This window comes from Chaetomium strumarium (genome assembly GCF_033439665.1).
Source record: "Chaetomium strumarium strain CBS 333.67 chromosome Unknown B0T15scaffold_6, whole genome shotgun sequence".
NCBI classification, from domain to species: Eukaryota; Fungi; Ascomycota; class Sordariomycetes; order Sordariales; family Chaetomiaceae; genus Chaetomium; species Chaetomium strumarium.
This window is the reverse complement of record NW_026944434.1, coordinates 643,818-668,905: the sequence shown is the minus strand read 5'-3', so window position 1 is coordinate 668,905 and position 25,088 is coordinate 643,818. Positions and strand designations below refer to the sequence as shown.

Genomic DNA, 25,088 nt, shown 5'->3' with positions numbered 1-25,088 from the left:
GCAGATGATACGAATTAGTACCAGTACAACGTAGGGACCTCCCGCGGCGTATTCTATAATCTCCAGTTTGCGGCCTTACACAATGCTGCCATACTCAAAACACCTACGCACCACACCTAAGGTAGCCTTTCCTACCTCGACTCGCGGCCTTGCTCCAACCTGCTCGCCCACCGCCTAACCTTCTTCCTCAGGCCCACCACCTCACCATCCGCCTCCGCCCTGACAACCCCCTCGCCCAGCACCTCCAGCGTCTTGCTCGGCAACCGCAGCCCGGCCCCTCCTCTGGTCGGCGTCGTCGGCGTCCCTGGCCCCGTCCCGTCCGCGCCGCCGCGATGGTACTGCAAGCTGGGGATCCACGCCCAGGCAAACACGGTCGCGAGCGCCATGACAAAGCCGTAGGCCACAAACACCCAGCCCAGGCCGGAACTATTCGCATCCGCCACGCGCACGCCGTCGATGGTCCAGGTCGGCAGGCTGGCCTGCACAATGACGGACCCCAGCTTGCCCGTGGCGGCGGCGATGCCGTGGCAGGTGGCGCGGTAGCGGGTGGGGAACAGCTCGGCGGGGATGACGAAGGTCAGCGTGTTGGGCCCCAGGTTGAAGGAGAAGTGGCAGAGCGCGACCAGCACGATGCTGACGGCGTGCAGGTCGTTGTGGAACACGGCGAAGAAGCTGCCGCCGGTGACGAGGAAGAGCGCCGCCATCCAGAGGAAGGAATACGTCAGGAACTGCCGCCGCGGCACGTAGTCGATCAGCAGGAGTAGCATGACGCAGCCCGACACGGACCCGATGCACACCGTGATCAGGTTCTGCACCGCGTTGTCCCGCAGCGCCTCGAAGCTGCTGGCGCGCGGCGTTCGGGTTCCAACTCGGCACGTTGTTGTGGTTGTGCGCCACCGTTGTGTTGTTGTTGTTGTTGTTGTTGTTGTTGTTGTTGTTGTTGTTGTTGTTGTTGTTGTTGTTGTTGTTGTTGTTGTTGTTGTTGTTGTTGTTGTTGTTGTTGTTGTGGTTGTTGTTGTTGTTGTTGTTGTTGTTGTTGTTGTTGTTGTTGTTGTTGTCGTTCGGCTTGTACGTCCAGAGCTTGGCGAGCGTGGAAAGGTTGCCCATCCCCAGACCGTAGAATGCACTTCGTTGTTGGGGGTACATACTAGTCAGTATATAAAAAAAGGAGTAATAAAGTGCGGTCTACGTAACAGGCCGGACGGGAAGAACTCTCTCACATATCGAGCAGGAACCAGCACATGGACGTCCCGGCCAGGCTGCGCCAATTGCCCTGCACCACGAAGTAATCGACCATGTCCTCGCGCGAGAACTGTCTGGGGAGCTCCCCGTCCCGATGGAGCGGTTGTAGGGCACCACCGCCGTTGGCGACGGGCGGGTGTTGTTCCAGGCCATCGGGGCCGACTTCCTGCATCTCGGGCCGTGCATAGTGCCCATCATCGGGGTTTGGCCCCGGCGTCGACACGCGGCGGTAGCGGTACAGCAGCATGGTGTTCTGCACGGCGCGAGTGCCCTCGTCCCGGACGTCGAGGTCGTACAGGCCGGGATCGTCGATCTGGAAGCGGAAGATGATGGCGACGAGGGCCGGGATGGCGCCCACGCCCGCCACCCAGCGCCAGATGCTGTCAACGACGCGGCCGCAGTTGCCGTTGTCGTCGCTCGGCGCGTGGCAGGACTGCAGGTTGTAGCCGCTGCTGTAGCCGAGCAGGACGCCGAGCGCAACGAGTTGGGAGATGAGCTGCCCCAGCGGCTGCATGAGGAACACGGCCACCATCATCTTGGCCCTGGCCTTGGTAGAGGCCCATCTGAGATCGACACCGTTGTCAGCATTTTACATTTTGCCTCAAAGAAAATACCGGCGGGACTTTGCCTGGGGGCGGCGGTTACTCTGTGCAGATGGAAGCGGACAGCGGATACTGCAAGCCGGTCAGGACGAAGGATCCCAAGACATTCGGGCCGGTTCACAATTCATGCCTCTGCTCCTATTCCCACGCCCATAAGAAACCGCATCGCCACGAGCCACGGCAGGACGGCGATGGAATTCCCAAAGCCCGTGGAGCTCGCCGACAGCGCAATGGTCGTGAATCCAACAATCACGAGCTCAATGCCATAGAGCCGCGTCCGGCCGTATTCTAGTTCCTCGTTAGTCGACGCTGTAGCTTATACATGGGACAAAAATGAGGATGAGCGATTACTAACTGTCGGCGAGGAAGCCAAACAGAAGCTGCCCGATGAGCGACCCGCCCAGGGTCATGCAGTTGATGAGCGACTCCCGCCAGCCGTTCGTTTCCTCAGGCCAGTAGACGAAGGCCAGCGACGGCAGGATGGCGTTGGTAGCGAACAGGTTCCACGAGTCCGTCAGGAAGCCGCTGGCCGCGACGGCGAAGACGAGCCATCGGAAGCCGTACGAGTCGATGGCCCGGCGGATGAAGCGCCGTTTCTGCTGCCGAGTCTAATAAAGGTGCGTGCAAGCGTCAGTTGGATCACGTACTTGCTACTAGTACGTGTACCGACAAAGTTGAAACTTGAACCCATCCGCGAAACCAGAATATAGACGCAACGCCATACCGTTAAGTTCTCCGGGATCTGCGGTCTTGACGCTGCCGATCCCATTGTGTGCTGAGGGACGATCCGGGGTACCTTACAACACCTTTTGTCAGGGGATCGACCGAACCGAACGAACCGCAGATGAGACGGGACGGCCTGGGGACCATAATGGCCTCCAGTTGAGCCGCATCCCGGAGGCGTCCGCGAGGCTCTCTAGAACACGGGCTGGGGTGAGTAGAAGGTTAAATTGCCCCTACGCTCAGCCGCAATGCCCGGAGCTGGACTAGCATCTTCATTGAGGATGAGCCCCCGCCACCCCACTACTACACGTGTAGGTGCGAGGCCGTCGGGTCTGGACTGGACCCCGTTAGTGCAGGGCTTGTGTCAGCACAGGTATGGATAACATCATAACAGGCCCATGTTCGGTGAGCCCAGTGTCGTGCTTCGGTATGTCCTTGCGGACGCTTCTCAAGCACCATAAGCGCTACTCGCCTACCATATCAGGCCGGGCCCGGCCGCGGAAGGACGCGAAGCTGGGTGGTGCTTGCGCAGCACACCGGTTCCCCTTTTTTGTTTTCAGCTTGCCCATTCTCTATGTAACTTGGCTGCTGGAGCGCCCTGCAGCATTTTAGCCATCTTCACCCCCGTCCGCAGACATGCACCATTTCCCGATCGAGGTCTAGCCCCCGGCGAGGCGTGCAAATTCCGCTGTCCCAAATCGGGACGGCACGCCCCCCACGTGCTGTCAACGCGCCCTCTGCTTGGAAGACAGTTTGCCGCCGGGGCTATTGGACTGAGCGTCCCACGGATGCAAGCGAGATGCATCGCAAGGCTGCCATGCCCTCGACACGTGTACCTCGCAGTCGACTGGCCTGGACTCTGGAAGGAGGGCATGTTTCCCAGAGCCTCCCAGTGTCCGACGATCCGGGCCCTCGGTGACGGTTTTTGTCGTCCTTCCCGATCTGCACCCCACTCGATGCTTATCCTTCCCTTATTACTTTTGTATGATATACCGATATAATAAGACATTATTATAAGTGTTTTGGCAGCGTCATGAGCGCTCCTGGCGTTGGCGTCAACGACATCCTCGTCTTTATCAAGAAGTGCAAGGACATCTACACCAGCTTCGCGAGCGAGTACGACAGCGCGCCAGGGCGCGTGCAGGAGCTTGTGGACACGTGCAACTACCTGTCGACCGTGTTCAAGGATGTGACGGCCGTGGAGGGCGATGGCATGCCGCCGGCGCTGCAGCGCACCTTTGAGCGCAAGCTCGAGGAGTGCAACCACTTCATCGAGAGGTACCGCTCGCTGAAGAAGGACTACCTCGCCGAGCATCATGCCTCGTCCATGACGGAGCGCTTGCGCCGCCACTGGGACACGACGTGGCAGACGGGGCTGCACGCCTTTGAGCTCAAGAGCGCCAAGGAGCTGCGCGATGCTCTGGAGCTCGAGACCGTAAAGCTACTTGCCTTTCTCATGACCTCGATGCGGTGCGCACCCTTGTTCTTGTTCTTTGTTCTGATGATGCAGTGATCCGTTTGTTGGGAGGGTGGGGAGTGTTGACTTGGGACCTCCTGTCCCTTTTGCTGCAGGAACCGCGCCAACAACGACACCTCCCTGACCAACTCAACACACCATGCGCCCGGCTATGACCCGACATGGATCGAGAATCTGTTCGCGCGACTGCGGTCCATCAACAACCGGTACTGGCGGGAGATCAGAGCGTCAACGCAGTCCATGCTAACGGGAACCGGAGCCTCCCGCGAGCCTGACCTCTCGGGCGTCTACGCCGAGATGTTTGGTGTGTGGAATGACTTCTGCGCGCGTGCTGGCCTGCCGGAGTCGTCGCGCACTTCGCTGCCCATCGACCGGCTGCTGGCAGCACCGGCATGGAGCCGGGCCGGCGCCGTCATCAACGCCACCGCGCCGTCGGTGCATTACGGACTCCCGCGGCCTGGACGCGCCCAGACGGTGGATTCGGTATTATTGGTGGACGGGCCAGACTCGTTGTCGGCATCCCCCAACATTTTCATGCTCACCCAACCGAGCTCAGGCAGGTTCACGCTGCCCACTCCGTCCAGCGCAACCACGCCGCTGGGAATCCCCTGCGAGACTCCCGTCGTGTTTCAGTCTCCTTCCAGTCCCGTTCCTCTGCCCGACTTATACCGGGCAACGGTCTACGTGACCCTGGTCAACGAGAGCTTGAAGCTTACGGAGTGGAGGGTTGACCGCTCGGGTGCCATGGCAAAGATCATATGGACAGCCGAACGACCGCCCGGTGTCTTGGAGCATATCTGTAAGGGAAACCCGTCACCCCACATATCTCACACACCGCTCTCGACGTGGGGATGCCGTTTCTCGCTAACCCGCACATGTCCCCCCTTGCTCACAGTCCCGAAAGACGTCTTCCCCGAAACCCTGCACAGCTCCCAGCGCAGAACGATGCACGTCACCTTCCCCTATCCCAAAGACGGCGAAGAGCACCACCTCATTTGGCGACCAGACGACGGATCGCATTCCCGCACCATCCGCTACGACCGAATCATCCCAGAGTGCTACTTCGTCTCACCCGAAGCCCGGCGCGTCTTCCAAAGCCACGTCCGCGACAAGGACCTCGTCGACGGCGGCACCTTCGACACCGACGTGATCTGGACCGACCGCAGCGAGGCGCGCTACGAGAAGCGCGAGTCGTACGCCCAGGACCTCAAGCTGTGGCGCGGGCGGCGCGGCCGCCTGCACGAGGGCCGCTACTCGCTCTCGTTCAACGTGACTAACTTCGGCGCCTACTCCAACCGCCATGTCGAGTGCGAGCTGCACCGCTTCGTGCCCACCGCGCGTACGGGCGGGAAGGATCCTCGCGTGGTGTATCTCGACTTCGCCGCCGGCAGTGACGGGCGGGCCACTAGTCAGAGCAGTAGTACGGCTGCGACGGACGAGCTGGGGGATACTAGTGGCGGAAGTCAGGCGCCCGGCTCGCCTCCGCAGCAGAGGAAGAAGAGAGGGCTGTCGGGGATCTTTAAAAGGACTTCACAGTCCGTCGAGAAACCCAAGGCGAAGAGGGTCTCGGTTTCCTCTCATAGGTCTCTTCAGCTCTTCGCCTTGGAACACGACTTCTTCGCCAACCTGCGGTACCTTGCCGTAGAGTTTAGCCATGTCGAGGACGCCGGCGGGCACCTGGTTGAGACGGGCTCGAGTGGTAAGCTAATCAGTTTTCTTCCTCTCCCCCCCTTCCCCCCCAACCTTTCCTCCACAACCCAGCACCAACAGACAGCCGAAGCCCGTGACCATAGTACTAAGCTTTATTTATTCCGACTTCAACTAGTCGCCAACCGCTTCCGGAAGCTTTTTGACGAGAAACGCAGAGAGGAGGCCAACAGATCCCCCTTCTCCCTGCCCAACCGCCACTTCATCACCGTGAACTTTGACGACCTGGGCGAGTCGGCCGTGTCTGTGTCCAGCCACGAGGAACCGCCGCGGCGCGCCAGTCGAGACGTGTCGCCGACCTCGCTCTCTCCGACGACGCACCTCCAGAGCCCACCGGGCAGCGGCCGGGCTAGGACACCGTCTGACCTCCTCGGCGTGCAGTATGCGCAGTACCAATAATAAAGGCTCAGCCCTTAAATAACTCGATCAAATGTCTTGGCACACCCGAATCAAACTAGCGCCACAACCCGCGGACCTTCAAGCTGATGACGACTTGGCCCGGCGGGCACAAACTGTGGGCAACCAGCAAACGCGACAAGACCTAGCGTAACCTCCATGTGATTGGGTCCCGCAATTGCAAAGCTGCCAAATATCTTGGCTTTCAGAGTATGTAATGCTGCTCCCCATCATTTTTTCTCCCGGCAGAAAATAGATCATGGACTGACTTGCTACCAAGCACTTGACGAAAGTTCACGTCGGCCTAGACATGAAGCCACAGTACCTCTAGCGCCGCCGCAGACCAACCAGAGACATGTAGTCCATGGGGCAAAAGGCACCAACCAGGCTACGGAACTTCAGAAGCTGTAGTACTGATCTTGTATCATGACTGGAACCTCGGAGTACGGAGATACACTGGTAATGGAGATTGCGGGTATCGTGATGTTGGCATCATGTTGCTCGTCTGAGAGGCAATAGCCGACGAAGGTGAAGCCGATGCAGACAATGGTCTATGTCAAGCTCTCATCAGAGCTGTCCTTGAGGCTGTGCAAACTGGCCCTCTACCTATCTGGTAGTTGTTGGACAGGTGCCGCTGCGCCGAGTGAAGTTTCACCAGGATGATCGGAAATTGAAATGTTCGCCGACAGCGCAGTTGAAATCGAAGCGCTGCCAAGAAACCCCACACTTACCCCACAATACGCTAGCGCAAGGTTGGTTAGCGCCCAAGGGGGCTGAGGCACTGCCAGTAGGCCAGCTGGCTCACCCCACTCCACTGCAAGTTGCAACTTCGACTTCAACTCGATCACGGTCAACGAATCCTCGAAGCGCCACCAAGTAATAGTGAGATTGAAGCGGGACCTGGGTTGACTCGGTCATTCTGGCTTTCGGCGTTTGCATCGTACAAGACTTACAATATCGGGGTGTAGAGAACTCCCACCGGTCATGGAAAGCCTCAACTGGCAGCATGCAATTGCAGAGTTGCCGACGCAACCTTTGTCGACCGCCTCAAGTCCACAACCAACCCAACCTTGGTAGGGAATCTCGAGATACCTACCTACGCAGATCAGCCAGTGTAAGCTACCTTAACTAGGCATTGAACTTGTGACAAGGGCCCTTTCGGAGCCTAGATTTGGTCCTCACCCTTCCATTTCTCACGACACATGACCTCATTGGCCCCTTCACTGGTGTTCAATTCGGCCCCTCATTCTCCAACTTCCCCTCAGTTCTGTGGCGTCCGGCACTACGCATCGCAATACCTTACCTAAACCTCCAACTTCCAACATCGCAGGTACCGAGCCCTGAATGGCTTGACCAGGCGATCGGTAAGCTTGGCGCACGGCGTCATACCAGGGGGTCGCCAGGTCCGGTACCTAGTAGCGAACGGGTGGATGGTGCGTCCTACACCAGAATCACGGTCAGCATGCACCCTGGAGCCAAGGATCCGACTCATCCGACGGATTGATGGCACGAAGTCAAGACGGCCGTATAACGCGGAGCAGATGTCGCTTCAACGCGTTTACCTCGTAGCTAATCCCGGCTGATTCCGCTGCCGCACCACCATGGAGGCCAGGCATGGGTGACGAACGGTTGTACCCACCCAACAAGATCGCTAGATCGCTAATTCTTGCTGTCTTGGTCTTAACATGTCCGCGTGCGTCCGCTGGCTGGGATCCAGGATTATTTAAGGCGTCAACAGTGAATATGATTGCTTCGACGGTCGAAGGGGCGGCCTTAGACGCCACTAGGTAGCGTCGCACTTGATCTGGTTCCGAAGCTGAGTGGGACCATGGGGGCGCGCCAAAGTGCTGGGAAGCTCCACGGATCACGGTATCCGAATATGGATGCGCTATTCGCGAACAGATCTGGACTGTAACCCGGTTCGAACAGGCCTGGCCATGCTCTCTCTTTACGACAAGCATGCATTGGTTACATTCTCCGGGCCATCAACGCATTAGGTCTCCCAACAACATCCCAACCAAAGTGTTTGTTCAGCGCCAGAACTTGGTCGTTCACACTTCACAACACCCAGACAGCCAAGCAATCAACTACCGCCATCCCGCTTTTAGGGTTGCAGTGTCTGTATTGTACATACCCTACCATTCGTCTGAGTTGTCAGCCGATGATACCGTACCAGCAGAGGATAAGCTAGCTTGGGTAACAGCGGTGTGTGTGCTCTTATAAGCAGGCCGTCAACCCCACGAGCCGGCCCTGTCTGTCCGGCCCACTCCAGATCGTTCCCCTCTGCTCCAGCCCAACTCGCCGTTCAGACAATTGGCAAGGGAGTCCGAACAACAACTTGGAATATCATGAGTCCTGAAGCGGCCGGAGGCAGGCACTTGGTGCACAGGTACAGCACTCCACGCCCCGGTGTATAGTCCGCTTCGCGTTCGCCGTAATATTAACATGTTCCCCCAAGCCATGCTAAGGAGGGCGACATACCGGGCACTGTGGACTTGACTGCTAAAGGTACGCTTCCCATAAGGCAGCTGCCCCCCTCTCTCACAGCACTGGCAGACAGTAGCTGACAAGCCTTACTGATTAGAGGGCGACGACACGGCTTACGGACAAGCTCTCTACCCGGTGCCGGCGGAGGACCCCAACGACCCACTGCAGGTTCGTGCCCCCTTCGGAGATCCCGATCCTTTGCGCAGCTACTCCGGCAGACTGAGATTGACACGACCTGACGCAGTGGTCCAACACCCGCAAGAGCCTGATTCTTGTCGTCTGCTCGCTTTACTCTTTCCTCAGCAACTCGGCCCTGCTCGGCCCTGCGGTGTACATTGGCATATATGCGCAAGAATTTGACATCACCCCGAATGAGGCGAGCAATCTAATCAGCTACGCGAATCTTGCGTTTGGCTTCGGTAGGTACTACTACTTGGCTCTGGCAGCAATCCCATCGAGCTATGTACAAGGAGTGTCAATTGACAGCATGTGTTCCAGGGTCTCTGCTGCTGGTGCCCTCCTATCACAAGTTCGGCCGCCGGCCGGTCATGTTGCTATCCCTCGTCTCGGTAAGGAAGGGCCAAGAAGACATTCCTGGGTTTCCAACCCATACTGTGTGAACACAAAAGACTTACCTAAGCTGGCAGTACTGTGCCGGGCTCCTTGCCTGCTCGCAAGTGACGACTTATGGCGGGCTGATGGCCGCACGAGTCATCCACGCCTTCGGCTCGTCTGTGTGCGAAGCGCTCCCTGTGCAGTTGGTCAATGACATCTTCTTCCTCCATGAGCGCGGCAAGCGGCTAGGCTACTACACAGGTGTGTCCTCCCCATCGCCGCCAGCTGGGGCCAGCGTTTCTGAATACGAAGTTCTCAGTTTGCCTCTGCTTCGGCTCCACGGGCCCGCTCTTCGCCGGATACATGTTGGCAGGCGGCTATTCGTGGCGCCTCTTCTTCTACGTCGAGTTCGCCTTCGCCTGCGCGCTGTTGATCCTGGCCTTCTTCGTCGTCGAAGAGTCGCTGTACCACCGCGCCCCGCGCCCGGAGCCGGTCCAGGAGTCGTCCAGCTCCCAGCACGACGACAAGGAATCCATGGCCAACGCCGTGCACACCGAGAACCCAGCGGACCTCACTAACGTGCCACCGCGCAAGACCTTCCTGCAGACGCTGAAGTTCTGGGGCGTCTACGAGCGAGACGCCGACTTCTTCCTCATGATGGCCCGCTCCTTCACCTACTTCCTGGTCCCCCACGTGATGTGGGTTATCACAACCTACGGTATGCGTCCTCTCCTCCCATCCCACCCCCTTTCTATCGTGCCTCAGCACCCCCAAGAGGATCCCAAACTAACTATCCACTTATTAGGAATCTATATCGGCCTAGGCGCGCTAACATTCAACTACACCTTCCCGCTGAAAATCACCGCGCCGCCCTACAACTGGTCCGAGACCTCGTCGGGTCTGATCGCAGTGGCCTCTTTCCTGGGCTACCTGCTGGCCATCCCGTTCACGACGTCGTCGGACCGTCTTGCCGCGCGTCTGACGCGCAAGAACAACGGCATCCGTGAGGCCGAGATGCGCCTGGGCGTCATGCTACCCGTCATGTTCCTGGCGCCCGCGGGGCTGGTCGTGTACGGGCTGGCGGCGGAACGCGACCTGCACTGGGTCGCGTACTTCGCCGGCGTGGTCATGTGCCAGGCCGGCAGCTTCTTCTACTTCACGTTCACGCTGGCCTATGCGATCGACAGCTATACCGCGAATATCAGCGAGATGCTGATTGCCATGAACCTGGGCAAGCAGGCCATTTCCTTTGGTATGGGCTTGGATCTACTGTATTGGGTGCTGCAGCACGGGTACGCGGTCATGATTGCGGGCGTGTTCTGCGCGATTGTGGCGGTCAATAACCTGGCGCTGATTCCGTTTATGGTCTGGGGCAAGGGGATCAGGAGGTTCATGGCCAGGACCTGGTTGGCGAAGGTGCATCGGGATAGCGTCAAGGAGATTGCGACGCATTAGCCAGCAGAGCGTTAGATAGGAGATGGAATAAGTAGGGTGTATGGATGTCAGAGCAAGTGAGCAGTTTGGTGTCTACAATCAACATTCAGTTCAGTCAACAGTGCCTTCCTGAATGCTCAAAAGTGCCTTGTGTGTGCCTGAGCAGACCGTCAAGGCTTGGCTTCTGAGACGTCAGGCATTAAATGAACTTCATACCACACAATGTTGGGTCGATGTCCACACAAATGGAATATGTGGTCTTGAGCTGACCGGACATGGTTATACGTGACCTACGATGGATGTCCTACTCCGTATAGCGACCAGGAAGGCGCAACCCCTGGTTGGCATGCGTGCCTGCCAGGTGGTTCTGCCTGCCCACATGACCATCTGCCGCTTTTTACTAAAACGCATGTCACGGTTTATCTCGGAGTCAGACCTCTTTTATTGGGTTTAGAACCGTGTGAGTTTGTACAGTACCAAGACATTCTTCCATAGAGTTTTGCAATATTGTCGACGCTAAACACTGGTCTAGGTCGTCTAGGTCGTCTAGGTCTGAGGTAAGTCACACCTAGGTTTTGCATGGACGTCTGTTTGGGGGTCTGTGCTGGCTTTGTTCGTTAGCTGAAGAAAACGGTTCAGAAGTTGACCGACCTTGCAATTGCTCGTCTTGTACTGTACATACGGAAGAGCTGTTCGCAGACTTGGGTCTTCTCCTTGTTTTGGCTTAGTACATTCTAGTCGATGACACCATGGCTCAAAAAACCCTAGCCTCCAACCTTCCCTCCTCGCCTCCATATCGACGAAGAATCGTTCTCAACTTTGTTTGGCTCCATTCATGGCGTCCACAGGTAGACATCGGTCTGTGCACGTGGGGAACATGGGGGAAGCAAAAGTCTGGTCGCCAAGTCGGCTTGCGCACCGCAATGTGGAGCACTTCGAGTCAGAGTCTGATTTTGGTCTGATCGTCAGATAAAGAATCAGGATCAAGGAAGCAGGCTCGACAGGGCAAGAACAATTGCACCCGCTGTGGCTGATAGCGACTCCGACTCTGCCTTACTTGATTCTTGGATGGCTGCGTTATGTAGACTGAGGTGATTCCGAAGATCCCGGACAGAAGAATTCCGGTGGCGCCCGTGAAGTCGGCCACTTCGGCCTACCGATACGCCGGCCTTGGCGGTCTTGGCAGGGTCTTGGCCCGTGAGAAAATCCTGCCCCAGGGCCCCACCAAGATACCGCCATGCGGGATCCGGCACCGGCCGACCGACCTGAGCCCGGCGGATATGACGGCATTAAGCTGCCACCCGCGTCCTTCTAGAAGAATGCGCGTCGTTGAAAGGGGAACAATGGGAAGCTGGGAACGAAGCGCCAGTAACAACGCGGCTGTTGGGGGCAAAGAAAAACCCACAGAAGGGCACATGACGAACGCCGAGACCCCACCGACAGTTCTTCCCCATCAACAAGGCCGCCGTTGCCATGAAAGGGACACCGAGGATGAGACCCGCCAAGATCGCCCAGATGCCAAGGGCCTGCACGCCAAGTCAAGATATCGAGCGAGGAGCAAACGAGAGTGCGCGGTTGACATCGGTGGCTGTGTAGCCTCCCAGAGGCGGATTCGCTTCCCTCGATTGCCAAGAGGTTATTGATGGAGGAAGATTTCTTGGGATCTGCTAGGCCGGGTCTATATCAGTTCGAGATCTCCCCCCGCAACCGAGTGTCGCCACAAGACTCGCAGTAGACCTTTCTCTACATTCCACACGCGGCAGCCCTTGTTATTCATTGCTGCTCTTTGCTGGTTCCCTTGTGAGGTTCCGAAAACAATCACCGTTACACGACCATCAATTCGACTCCCGTAGTCAATAATCAATCGATCCCACGGCAATGGCCAAGAGTGCGGACCCGAAAAAACCTTCGGGCCGCCAGGTCTCGGGCCAGTCCAATCGGCCTTTGAGCCGCCCGGCCCATGCGCTCACCTCTGAGCAGCTCGCCGCCGAGCTTGACGTCGACGTCCTCTCTGGCCTCACGGCCGACGAGGCCAAAGTCCGACTGGAGCAGTATGGACGAAACGACCTCGGCGAGGAAGAGGGCGTGCAGCCGCTCAAGATCGTTGTCGCGCAAATCGCCAATGCCATGACTCTAGTAATGCCTTCCATAACCAACGCTCGATTACACGAATGGCGTGACTCTGATTCAGTCTCTAGGTGCTCATCCTGGCCATGGCGGTCAGCTTCGGTATCCGGTCCTGGATTGAGGGTGGCGTCGTAGCCGCCGTCATCCTGCTCAACATCGTCGTCGGTTTCTTCCAGGAGTACTCGGCCGAGAAAACGATGGATTCGCTCCGCTCGCTCAGCTCGCCCACGGCCAATGTCGTGCGTGGCGGCGAGAGCATCGTAGTGCCCTCGGGCGAGGTGGTCCCTGGCGATCTGATCGAGGTCAGGATGGGCGACACCATCCCTGCCGATATCAGATTGATCGAGGCGAAGAACTTCGAGACCGACGAGGCCCTGCTCACCGGCGAGTCCCTGCCCGTGCGGAAGCGCGAGGGCGCCACCTTTGACGATGCAACCGGCCCCGGTGACCGCCTCAATGTCGCCTACAGCAGCTCAACCGTCACCAAGGGACGAGCCAAGGGAATCGCCTTCGCCACTGGCACCTTCACCGAGATTGGCGCCATCGCGTCGGCCTTGAACCAGAAGGAACGCCGCGTCCGTCCTGTCAAGCGCAAGCCCAACGGCAAGGCCGGCCCTCACCGCTATCTGGAAGCCTACACGCTGACCCTGGGCGACGTCATCGGCCGCTTTCTGGGCGTGAGCGTCGGTACACCCTTGCAGCGAAAGCTCAGCAAGCTGGCCATGCTCCTCTTCGGAATCGCGGTCGCGTGCGCAATCATTGTCCTAGGTGCCAACCGCTTCCACACCACCCAAGAAGTTATCATCTATGCCGTCGCCACCGGCCTCTCCATGATCCCGGCCTCGCTTGTCGTCGTGCTCACCATCACCATGGCCGCCGGCACGAAGCGCATGGTGCAGCGCAACGTCATCGTCCGCAACCTCAAGAGCCTGGAGGCGCTTGGAGCCGTGACGGACATCTGCAGCGACAAGACCGGAACGCTCACGCAGGGCAAGATGGTTGCGCGCGGCGCCTGGATCCCCGGCCTGGGCACCTACACAGTCGAGCTCACGTCCAACGAGCCCTTCAACCCGACCAAGGGCGACATCCGCTTCGATGCGCGGGAGCCACACCAGATCAACTTCCGGCCGCGGTCCGAGAAGGACGAGAAGGAGCTCGCTGAGAAGAGCGCCGTCGTCGAGCCGGCGCAGCTCCTCGCGAACAGCAAGGCCCGCCTGCAGGAGTTCCTCACGGTCGCCTCGCTTGCGAACGTCGCCACCGTGTTCGAGAAAGAAGGCGCGTGGTACGCCCGCGGCGACCCGACCGAGATCGCCATCCAGGTATTCGCCAGCCGGTTCGGAAAGAACAGGCTCGCCATCATGAAGGAGGACAGCCCGGAGTGGAAGGAGGTGGCCGAGTTCCCCTTCGACAGCGACGTCAAGCGCATGAGCGTCATCATGAAGCACAACCGCTCCGGCGAACACTTCGTCTTCACCAAGGGCGCTGTGGAGAGGGTGATCCGGGTGTGCACGAGCTACTGCATCGCGGACGTGGCCGAGGGCGAGAAGTCCGCCGAGGTCGAGATGACGGAGGAGTTCCGCAGTCAGATTCTCTCCAACATGGAGGTGTTCGCGTCGCTCGGCCTGCGTGTCTTGGCGCTCGCCAGCAAGAAGATCGGCGCCGGAGTGGATGCCAGCGAGGACACGGACCGCAACGAGGTCGAGAAAGACCTGACCTTCCGCGGCCTGATCGGCCTGTACGACCCGCCCCGCCCGGAGTCGGCCCCGGCTGTCCGCGAGTGCCACGAAGCGGGCATTTCGGTGCACATGCTTACCGGCGACCATCCCGAGACGGCCAAGGCGATTGCCATCGAGGTGGGCATCCTGCCCAAGCGGATGGACCGGGTCAGCGCCGACATGGCGAAGGCCATGGTCATGACCGCTACCCAGTTCGATGCACTGAGCGATCCGGAGATTGACGAGCTACCCGTCCTGCCGTTGGTGATTGCGCGGTGCGCGCCGAGCACCAAGGTCCGTATGATCGACGCTCTGCATCGTCGGGGCAAGTTCGTTGCCATGGTCAGTACTTCTCGCTCTCCTTTTCTTTTTCCAAGTCTGCCTAGTACTAGGAGCTAACCCTATTAATTCCAGACCGGCGACGGCGTAAACGACTCGCCCTCCCTGCGGCGTGCTGACGTGGGCATTGCCATGGGCCAGGCCGGGTCCGACGTAGCCAAGGATGCCTCCGACATCGTGCTCACGGATGACAACTTCGCGTCCATCGTAGCCGCCATCGAAGAGGGCCGCCGCATCTTCGACAACATCCAGAAATTCGTGCTCCACGTGCTGGCCGAGAACATCGCGCAGGCCGGCACCCTCCTTATCGGGTTGGCCTTCAAGGACGCCTCTCGTCTCTCCGTCTTCCCGCTCGCGCCCGTCGAGATCGTCTGGATCATCATGGTGACGTCGGGCCTGCCGGACATGGGCCTCGGCTTCGAGCGCGCCGTGCCGGATATCATGCGGCGGCCGCCGCAGTCCCTCAAGACGGGCATCTTCACGGCCGAGTTCCTCGTCGACATGGTCGTCTACGGCCTGTGGATCGCCGCGCTGTGCCTCGCCTCGTTCGTGCTGCGCGTCTACGCCTGGGGCAACGGCCAGCTGGGCACCAACTGCAACGACGCCTACAGCCCCTCGTGCGAGACCGTCTTCCGTGCCCGCGCCACCACCTTCGCCTGCCTGACCTGGTTCGCGCTCTTCCTCGCCTGGGAGCTGGTCGACATGCGCCGCTCCTTCTTCCGCATGCAGCCGGGCTCCAAGAAGTACCTCACGCAATGGTTCCACGACGTGTGGCGCAACAAGTTCCTGTTCTGGGCCATCGTCTTCGGCTTCGTCACGCTGTTCCCCACACTGTACATCCCCGTCATCAACCACGCCGTCTTCAAGCACACGGGCATCAGCTGGGAGTGGGGCATCGTCTTTATCGCCGCCTTCCTGTTCTTCCTGGGCGTCGAGCTGTGGAAGTGGGGCAAGCGCGTCTTCTTCCGCCGCCGGGCGCGCAAGACCACCGGCATGCGCTGGAAGGACATGGACATCGAGCAGCGCGTGTTTGGCGAGTACCTGAGCGGCTATGAGAGCTCTGAGCCTTCGCCTGCCGCCGGCGCCAACGGACGGGATTGACTACGAAGGGGCGGGAAGCCCCGGGCTAGGATGGTCTCCGGTGTTGAGGGTTGTGACTGTGGTGGTGGTGGTGGTGGTGGTGGTGGTGGTGGTGGTTTTGTGATGTATGGGATGGCGGCTGCTGTTCCTGGTGATCATCGCAGGGCTGTACTAGTAATAGTGATGGTGGTAGCTGAAAAAGGAGGTACGGGCAGTAGGGACGTGCTTCGGCGAGGGTTGGTCCCTGGCATCGGCCAGTGGCTTGACCCAGGGCGAACCTGGTGGTGTCAACAAAAGGTGGAAGAGGGCCGCAGTCTCTGTAGTTCTCGGGTTGTGGAGGTAAGTGTAGTGCGTAGTACTAGTAGCTGTGTGACAGATGTTCAGATAGAGTGGCAATATCAAAACCATCATTTGGCTACTACTAGTACTTCACATCAAGTTGTGAGCCGCTGTAGTTTGGATAGTCATCATTGTATTGTACATCGTTGTAAGGGAGGCCCATCAATTCCGTCCTGCCAACAAGCAAGCCCTGGGAAGGTGTCGAGGGTTGCCTCGCACAGCTGATCCAGTCATGGGTTAGGGCTGACGTGTCGGCAGGTTCGAGGACCAGTGCCCCCTGGGAAGTCGTGACTCTCCGGGCAGGGCGGACATAATCCAACGTGCAAATACGTGCGCATCTCCCACTAAAGGACGGGCCCCCAGCCGTGTATATTGCCACATCGGAAGAGTAAGTTGCCACCATGGCAAGCAGTATGGATACCTGGTAGTTCTTTCAGCCAGTGTACCATCGTTATAACCTATTAGCAGGCTGATATTAGTGGTACAGCGGCGGCTGGCAGATCTTAATATCGGGTCGGCGTCCTCCTCCAACGCCTCGCCCTCTTGGGACGGTGCTGAATCCCGCGAGGCCAACTTCACTATCCAGATTGTGCACCAAGTACCTAGGTATAGGGCGCTAGAGAAGCTTAAGAGGAAGCTACCGTTAGGTAATAAGGACTGCCCATACAGTGTACTAGAAACATTGTGGATACTGATGGGTTTATTGGGCCCTGCCTTGATACCTGGTAGCGCCAGTGCTCAAATCCAGATCATTCTTGAGGCGTGGAGTAGATCAGACGACCCGTCCGAACTGGAAAAGGGGTGACGCTTGACAGTGCGTGTGTAGGTCATAATCCGGTTAGGCTTTGTATACGGTTGAAAAAGTGTGCGAGTGACCAATGACAGTGAGACAGTCAGGCAGTTCAGACGGAACGCGGTGGCGAATGTGTAGCCTGCTTCACCTGCCTCCCCTGGGCAAAAAGGTCAGTTCCAGATCCAAGCCCGGTGCTGTGTGGACGTGTCACCATTATCCTGATCAGGGGGAACTTGCCCAAGGCGCCCCCCGCCAAGACGTAAATACCTATTTATCGCACCCTCTCCTCCGAGTTTGTTCCCTTTTCTCTTCCCATATTCATCTTCCTGCAGAGTTCGATGTCTTACTCGGAACACTGTAAGTCCGTCACCGACCTTCCGGACGAAGCCAAAATGCTGACCCCGTCAGCCGTTTTAGCGAACGCTCCTTCGTCCACCATGTCACTGCAAGAACTAGAGCACTGCCTCATGCGTCTGATATACGGGTCAAACAAGCTCGAGTCTGCTGGCAATGGTCTTGCCATTACCGCGAGGCTTTGCAAGGCTGTCTTCCGCGGCGAAGAAGTACCCGTTAACATCGAGGAGGTACCCTCAGACCCTTACTACCAGGCGCACCAGGCCCATCTTCGCTCGCACCACCGGCCAACCGACCACCAACACGTGATCCAGTTGCGCCGCGAGATCGTGCAGCATGCACGAGCGCTCGTCTTCATGATCGATCACATCGTGATCAGCAAGGAGCCGTGGTCCGAGGCGCTGATCTTGGACGCACACCGGATCCTCCAGCACAGCGGCCTCGACTCGGGCGTAGTAGAGGCCGGTGGGACGTACCGCAGCCACGACTGCGAGGTGGCCAAGGCACGCCGGTACTGCGTGCAAGCTAAAGCAATCCCATATTGCATGAAGAAAATGGTACGTAACCTGAACCGCGACATAAAACAAGCAGAGGAGCGCGGTAGCCTCGACCCATATAGGCTCGCTGCCCGCTACCGCCACCAATTCGTCGACATCCGCCCCTTCGGAGACGGGGACGGCAGGATGTCGCGGATCATCCTGAACACACTCCTGCTGCGCTACGCAGGCCACGTTAGCGAGGTCGGCCTTGAGCAGTGCGATGAGTACTTGCGGCTCGCAATGCGCGCGTCAAAGCTCTTGTCGGACGCCGCAAAGCGCTTGGCTACCTGAGTCTCTAGACTCTGAGGCACAGACTTCATTCAAAGTGAGCATGTGTGGTTGTGGGCCCACCCAGGTAGCTAGTGCAGGCCTGGGTGGCTGGTGGAGATGTACTGTGAACTGTCATTTGGGCCCCATACAAAATAGAAAGGTTACCTTTTTCAATCACTTATTCTAGACTAGTTCAGTACTCATCTTATAATAATGTAGCTACCTTTATAATGATGCTCTAGATCTTACCGTTTAAATGATATTTACCTTGTAGGCGCGCATGTTGTAGTGGCGGTGGAAATACAAGATGGAGATGACAGAGACGGGCGTTTTTGGGCGATTTTCCGGAGCCCCCGGAGACAAAGAAGCCGTTTGACTGCCCGTTCTGCGGGCAGACGCTGTCAGCGGACTAGAGTGAAGACAGGAGAAGATGGCGGTGCGTACTCCCACTCATGCCTCCCACCCAGGGGGTTGTGCAGCCTGCGTACTAGTCTCTAACCATACTCGCAGAGGCCATGGCAAGCAAGATCTTTCTCCATATACTTGCGTCTTACCAAACTGCAGCTCCCCCCTTTGCGCGGTACTGGTCCTTGGCTGAATGGAATACCAGCCACCCGAAAGGAGCCTTCCCTTCGGGGGACACTCTCGAAGGAACCTGGGCGACAAGTACGGTCAGCACCGAGGGAGAAGTTGACGAAGAGTCGTCCAAGGAGAGCCTGGATCTCTTCAAGCCGGTCACCAAGGACGTCGTCCGCCTTCTTCACACCTTCCATGAGAAGCGTCCTGACGAGTTCGACAGTTTTTCCGCGTTGATGGCCGTAGTGGAGCAGCAGGCCGTGGAGGGCCTCTCGAGTGAGGATCTAGAGTCATATACCAGACCGCTCCTCCGCATCCAGCAGATCATTTCAGCACTCTCGATACTAGTACTACTACCAGTGATTACACAATCGGGTAGAACAGGGACGACGTCACCGAACTGAAGCAGAGATTCCGGGAGGAATATGCTGCCCTTCAGGAGGTGGCTGAAAAGACTGGGCTAAGATGGCGGGCGTTCGCGAAAGAAGACGAGGATGGCACCGCGGCCAAGGTACAACAAGTACACGCAGATTGCCCACAAGAACCGGACATAGAAGCAACGCCAGCAGTCACGCAGCCCAAACGCCCCTCGTTGTGGGAGGTCTGCGACCTTCAATCTGCTGTTCCAGCCTACGCCCACTACTTCGATGACTGCAAGGAGGCAATCAAGAAGTTGATTAAGACTCAACAAGAGTTCATCCAGTCTAAAAAGGCTCGAAATGAGGTAACGATAGACGTGAACCCGGAGACGGAAACTAACCCTCAGGACGTGGAAGAAGCGGCTGCCATGCTATCCGACACGTTCCGGGGCTTTGCCAGGCAGGCGGGCGATATCCACTCGTTTCTCAGTCTCCTTCCTGACCGGGCTCTTGTTTCGGCGATAGTATGCGCATTGTCTTTGTCTCCAATGCGGCGAAGAGACATGCTCTACGAAAGGGCGCGGCAGAAGCCGAGCTCGTATCTGCACTGAACGATATCCGGGGGGTGATCGCGTCTAGAATTGATAACACCGGTCGCCGACTGCAGCCGGTCAACAACGAACTGGGCTTGGTGAAAAGGTCTCTCGAGTGTGCAGAGACATCTTGAATCTCCTAGCCGCTCTTACTGAGTGGTACGGGCTTCGGACGTCCTATTTGGCAAGGACGTGGCACGAGGCCGTCAAGTCGTCGTCTCTCAAACTCAAGGAGCTTCGAGCAGAGATGCAACGGGACTACGAGGAGCTTCGACGGAGCACTCAGCTGGTCACGGTAAACACTGACATCAAGACTGTGCAAGATGATATTGCGAGCTTGAGTGTAAGGCTCAAAGACAACCTCGACATAATGGACAGGGCCACGAGGGCCCTCCATGGCAGCCAGATCCAGCTTCGTCTCGCTAGCCTGCTCAGCACCGCCCTCGGCCATGAACGACTCTCTGGCAAGGAAGGCCTGGGATGGTAACATAGTACGTTAATGACCACCCAAAGGCTACAGATAGATTTGGGGCGTTTCGGCCATCTGTAGTAGGACATCATGAGGGGGGCCACGCTAAGCGCGTCGCTTATCTCGGAGAATTCCGAGGTACCTACAGTAGGTAGTTGGTGGGCCGGTCGCTATGGAGACGAACAGAGGTTTTTAAGGGTTAAGGTTGCGTTACATCGTTCCCCGGGTCCACAATTTCTTGATTGGTAACAACACCGACCTTACGTGATTACAGTACCTATTACCCAACCGGCCCGGGCCAGCGACCTCGTCTACACATGTCTCCGTAAACGCAAGATAGGAGACGTCGTGGGTAGGTACCACGTAATTCGCCAGACCCTCTTCACTTCGCACGACTGAACAGTGAGCACTCTCATCCGGCAGGGTGCAGCTGAGAGCCTGAAGCCCAATCTTCCCCGCAGCGAAAGTGCCTACGCCAAGCTCAAAACAGCATACCTTAGCGATCAATAGCGCAAACCTTATCAAACCAATATCGGTTCCGCCTCAGCCGCAATGTCACGATGCTCCCGACGCCCCGGCCCTAACCAGCTCGGGCGCGAGTGAGGCAGAATGTGTCCGAGCCTCCCTACCAGGGGCTGCACAGTATAAAGCCATGGAAGCCAAGACGAGCGTTGGCCGCCCTCTCCCCCTTCCCGCCTTGGCCCTGCAGAGAATCAGCGCCTCGTTTGCCAGTGCTCCTCATAATACGCCTCTCAAATGCGTTGCCAACTCGCTCTCTCGGGCGCTCTTGCGGGCTTGCTCGCCCAAGTAGCCGTGCGTCCACCCCCAGGGGAGCCAAGGTCCTTAGGCTATTACTAGTAGTTATGGGTTTAACAACATGCTAACACTATCCAACCGCACACCAAACAGACCGCGACAACATGCACCCCGGACAACGCGACCCCCGTTGAGTCTTTGGTCTCGTCTGGCGGAGGCGGCAGTGGCGGCGGGGGCGCCGATATCTTCGTCTCGTACAACCCGTTCGACGTGATCAGCAACGCGGTCAAGAAGCGCACGACGCCCGACGCCCGGCTCGGCAACATGGCCAACATCCTGGTCGTCTCGCGCCGCGACAGCGCCAGCTCGGTGACCTGCGCCGCGACCGAGATGTGTCTCTCGATCCAGAAGTACCCCTTCTGCCTCGATCTGACCAACGGCGACTTCCACGACGGCACGGGAATCACAGGCAACGCCCTCTCGGGCGACTACACGCTCGCCGACGGCCGCAAGGGCAACCTGTACAACGGGCCGTATCCGCAGCCGACCGGGGCGGGCGGTGCCAGTGCCCCGGCCACGACGGCGGCGGCGGCCTCGGCGGCAGGTGGTGCTGGTAGTGGTGATGGTGGTGATGCCGCCGAGTCTGCGACAGCATCGCCCGGAACAGGCACCGGGGCGGCTGCTGGGGCTTCTCCGACGTCGACGGGGAATAGCGGCCCGGCTGCTACCGGAATATTGCCCGGGAAGAATGATGCTGCCCCTCGAGCGGTTGGTGTCGCGGTCTTTGGGAGTGCCATGGCGGTGTTGGGCGCTGTCTTGCTGCTCTAATCTTGTTATGTCTGCCCTATTAGCTCATGAATTCACTACCCAGCCGGGCGAGCCCACCCTAGCCACATGGCATTCATACACATTAAGTATGTCAAGGTAACGGGGTCAACACAGGTTGCATTCCTTGCTTGAGGGAGGTCTAGAGCCCCTTGGGGACATTGGGTCCTCATGTACAATACCGTACAATATATGGAGAGGCTGGTTTTCCGTCTCCTGCCCCTATTATTGCCGTTACTAGGCTTTCAGTATGGTCTTTACCCCTGATTTCAGCAAAGGTCGTCACTTGCATTTCTATACCATTCAGATACGGGCTTTTTTGTTATGGCATATACCATGCATCTACTTAGTACTACTAGTAGTACCTCGTCTACCTGATTAGGTAAAGAAAGAACAAAGAATCTTTGTCAGAGCATACAGATCAGATTCCTAGGACCAGTATGTTTAGTACTACGAGTATTCTGTTACTAGAACGTAACTGTCCACTTTAACAGGTACTACTATCCTTTCCCTCCGATCACAGCACACACCCCCCAATTTACTACTAATTTGGGTACTAGTACATCCCACCGCCTGGGCTCGTCGGAATAGCAACGATCAGAGACCAGGTCACCACCAATATGAGCATAAGCATCGCCCCTTGTCTGCTCAACACAGGCGGCCGCGAATGGCTGGACTGCTGCATGGAAACCTGGGAAAACTTTCGAAACTTTCGAACCACTTTCGGGTTATCTCAGGCCGTTCATCATCACCTTCAGATATCTACTCGGGTTATTACTGGACGGGTCAGTCGAACAGATGCAATGACTTGGCCGATCGCTCGGCAAACCGCTGGCTAGAGCCTCCCGCCTTCTAGGACTATGTCTGTCCGGTACTCTTTTCTCGGCTCGCGGCACTTGGTGAGCCAATGAAGGCGACGAAAGAAGTATAACAGAGCATTCTTATTCGCCAAAACCGAAACAAGCCTTGCAGTCAAGAGTCAGGTGCGTCTAGATAAATGAAATTGCTCTATCCCCGGATAATGACCCTGGCAATCAGGAGATGAACCGATTGGCGACAGTATCGGGTCCTGTAAAGAGCAAGCGGCTCGACATGATATGCCGGGATCAACGAGTGCTGATGAGGGAGACGTCTGCGTGGTCTTAAAACAGGTCAGTTGCCCCGTCGAGCTTGTTACTGCTCTGTCCTGTCTCGTCAACCAAGTCTCTCATCCACACATTGCCTCCGCCAAGTATGAAGTTCCTCTCCACAGGCCTGGCCCTTGTCGGGCTGGCTGAAGCTGGCCTTCGCTTCCCCTGCTCAACCCTGACCTTCCAGCGGCTCGACCCCGTTGTCGAGCCCGGCAACAACCCATCGGCGCATCTGCACCACATCGTCGGTGGCAATGCCTTCAACGCGACCATGACGGGCGACGTCGGCGAGCGGGCCACATGCACGACCTGCCAGATGGCCGAGGACTTCTCCAACTACTGGACGGCCGTGCTCTACTTCAAGCACCCCAACGGCTCGTACCACCGCGTGCAACCGGCGCCGGTCCAGCCGCTCCTCGGCGGCTCGAACGGTGCCCAGGGCGGCATCACCGTCTACTACACGCAGTTCGACCTCACCCGGGACAACCTCAAGCAGCAGCCGGTCAAGTCCTTCCCGCCGGGCTTCCGGATGACGGTGAGTAAATACTATTCTCCTTCCTTCTTCCATGATCATCTACAATAAAGTTGGGAACTCTAACCTGATGCTGTGAGCAACAATAAAGGTCGGCAGCCCAACCGTCACGGGCAAGCCCCAAACCGGCATCCGCTACCAGTGCCTGACGGGCCAGAACCGCGGTCCCGAGATGCCCGATTTCCCGGCCAAGCCCTGCAGCGGCGGCATCTTTGTGACCCAGCACTTCCCAGCGTCAGTACTACCTTAACCATACCCCCCACCCCGAGGACGAAAGGCACGGACTTATACCTAACCATGAACCTTTTACATGGGCACAGATGCTGGGACGGCAAGAACCTCGACAGCCCGGACCACCAGTCGCACATGTACAACACGATCCGGTACGACGGCTTCATGAACGCCGGGCCGTGCCCGTCGTCGCACCCGGTGCGCATGCCGCAGGTGACGTACGAGACCGTCTGGGACACGACCAAGTTCAACAGCATGTGGCCGTCGGGCGCGCCCAACCCGTTCGTGTGGAGCTTCGAGGGCACCGCGGGGGGCAGCCACGCTGACTAGTACGTAAAATGATTCCCGTCTCTAGTTCTTTTGTGTGTTTCCTTGACACTTCGTTTCTTTTCTCCGACCAGTATGATCTGGAGCACTACTAGTAGTCGATCATAAGAAGAAGAGAACAAAAAAAGAAAAAGATGAGCTGACATTGAGCGTGTGTCCTCCAACAACAAAGCATGTTCGGTTGGAAGGGCGATGCGCTGCAGCGCGCCATGGACAAGTCCGAGTGCTTCTACGACGGCTGCGGGTCTATCAAGAAGCAGGCCATGACGATTGCCAACACGTGCACGGTCAAGGACATGGTGGGCGAGAAGACTGATGGCTGTAAGTTGTGTGTTTTGTTTGTTTGTTGACCTGCTCTCTTCGCTGGGGAAGAAAAAAGAGAAAAGAAAAGAAACGTGAAAAGAGAAAAGAGCTAACATCTCTGTAGGGGCTAAGGCGCTTCCTGGAAAGGCATAGAAGATGTTATAGGTCTGGTCTTAGGAGGCAAGTTTGTGAACTTACGGTAACGGGGTGTGGTCTGTGTTGATGTCCTTCTTCTTTCTCCTGATTTTCTCAGCGGAATCCGGCCAACTCGCGTCGTACAGCACTATCTCACTCGTTGAGAACCTTGAGGATAACAATAGCTGGCATCGATATCTGAGTATTAGTTCGAATCGACTTCCACTACTACTTCAACTTGCCCAACCACATGGGAGGGTTAGATGGATGAATCCTAGAATCCCCTGAGCCCGAGGGATGATCACAGTGGGCAGCACGGCTCGGTTGCTGCACTATAGTATGAAATGACCCGAATCGGAACAACCGGGCAACCTCGGCTCCCACTCGTAGAGCTCGATCCAATGTATGCAGTGAGACTTTGATCTGGTTCACAACTTGAAGTTCTCGACATATAGTCATAATCACACCTGTCGCTACGGTATCTCCACAATCCAACATCTAGCCTGACTTCCGTCGGGCAGGTCTGATCGGATTCATGGACTACAATGTCGGGACGTCATTTCGCCAAGTACGAGATCGTTTCTATGGTGGCCATCCCACCTAGTGGACCGGTTCAACATGGAGTTTGTGCGGCAGACCAGAGCATATGGATTGCCTTCCGACAGCTCGATCG

General features: G+C 57.6%; 8 protein-coding genes across 8 annotated transcripts; 6 read left to right on the top strand and 2 right to left on the bottom strand.

The window, feature by feature from the left end:
- Positions 1-17: 17 nt before the first annotated feature.
- On the bottom strand, positions 18-2,763 carry B0T15DRAFT_568731 (major facilitator superfamily domain-containing protein). The gene is made up of 7 exons (XM_062870781.1): positions 2,569-2,763; positions 2,200-2,452; positions 1,975-2,132; positions 1,888-1,916; positions 1,221-1,805; positions 1,073-1,126; positions 18-843 (listed from the first exon to the last, which is right to left on the bottom strand). Exons 1-7 carry the CDS (start codon positions 2,611-2,613, stop codon positions 132-134), a joined length of 1,836 nt encoding a protein of 611 aa, XP_062718798.1. The 5' UTR covers positions 2,614-2,763; the 3' UTR covers positions 18-131.
- Positions 2,764-8,302: 5,539 nt separating this feature from the next.
- B0T15DRAFT_261341 (major facilitator superfamily domain-containing protein) lies at positions 8,303-10,747 on the top strand. The gene is made up of 8 exons (XM_062863335.1): positions 8,303-8,536; positions 8,606-8,655; positions 8,732-8,802; positions 8,879-9,053; positions 9,133-9,203; positions 9,282-9,450; positions 9,509-9,907; positions 9,995-10,747. Exons 1-8 carry the CDS (start codon positions 8,496-8,498, stop codon positions 10,642-10,644), a joined length of 1,626 nt encoding a protein of 541 aa, XP_062718797.1. The 5' UTR covers positions 8,303-8,495; the 3' UTR covers positions 10,645-10,747.
- Positions 10,748-12,551: 1,804 nt separating this feature from the next.
- Positions 12,552-15,966, top strand: B0T15DRAFT_261333 (uncharacterized protein). Its single transcript, XM_062863334.1, has 2 exons — positions 12,552-14,807; positions 14,880-15,966. Exons 1-2 carry the CDS (start codon positions 12,837-12,839, stop codon positions 15,903-15,905), a joined length of 2,997 nt encoding a protein of 998 aa, XP_062718796.1. The 5' UTR covers positions 12,552-12,836; the 3' UTR covers positions 15,906-15,966.
- B0T15DRAFT_538821 (uncharacterized protein) lies at positions 15,967-16,301 on the bottom strand. The gene has a single exon (XM_062869703.1). The coding sequence runs from the start codon at positions 16,293-16,295 to the stop codon at positions 16,056-16,058; it is 240 nt and encodes a 79-aa protein (XP_062718795.1). The 5' UTR covers positions 16,296-16,301; the 3' UTR covers positions 15,967-16,055.
- Positions 16,302-17,453: 1,152 nt separating this feature from the next.
- B0T15DRAFT_486537 (fido domain-containing protein) lies at positions 17,454-18,200 on the top strand (the record flags this gene model as incomplete). Its single annotated transcript, XM_062866370.1, has 1 exon — positions 17,454-18,200. One exon carries the CDS (start codon positions 17,454-17,456, stop codon positions 18,198-18,200), a length of 747 nt encoding a protein of 248 aa, XP_062718794.1.
- A 494-nt stretch (positions 18,201-18,694) lies between these two features.
- Positions 18,695-20,686, top strand: B0T15DRAFT_576447 (uncharacterized protein; the record flags this gene model as incomplete). The annotated part of the gene is made up of 6 exons (XM_062871032.1): positions 18,695-19,102; positions 19,135-19,638; positions 19,814-20,050; positions 20,221-20,323; positions 20,451-20,528; positions 20,580-20,686. The coding sequence occupies 6 exons, from the start codon at positions 18,695-18,697 to the stop codon at positions 20,684-20,686; spliced, it is 1,437 nt and encodes a 478-aa protein (XP_062718793.1).
- Positions 20,444-22,214, top strand: B0T15DRAFT_504291 (uncharacterized protein). The gene is made up of 2 exons (XM_062867495.1): positions 20,444-20,989; positions 21,086-22,214. Exons 1-2 carry the CDS (start codon positions 20,933-20,935, stop codon positions 21,758-21,760), a joined length of 732 nt encoding a protein of 243 aa, XP_062718792.1. The 5' UTR covers positions 20,444-20,932; the 3' UTR covers positions 21,761-22,214.
- A 318-nt stretch (positions 22,215-22,532) lies between these two features.
- Positions 22,533-24,652, top strand: B0T15DRAFT_538815 (uncharacterized protein). Its single transcript, XM_062869702.1, has 7 exons — positions 22,533-22,740; positions 22,796-22,908; positions 22,990-23,422; positions 23,511-23,653; positions 23,740-23,979; positions 24,150-24,298; positions 24,405-24,652. Exons 3-7 carry the CDS (start codon positions 22,991-22,993, stop codon positions 24,431-24,433), a joined length of 993 nt encoding a protein of 330 aa, XP_062718791.1. The 5' UTR covers positions 22,533-22,740; positions 22,796-22,908; position 22,990; the 3' UTR covers positions 24,434-24,652.
- The last annotated feature ends 436 nt before the right edge of the window (positions 24,653-25,088 follow it).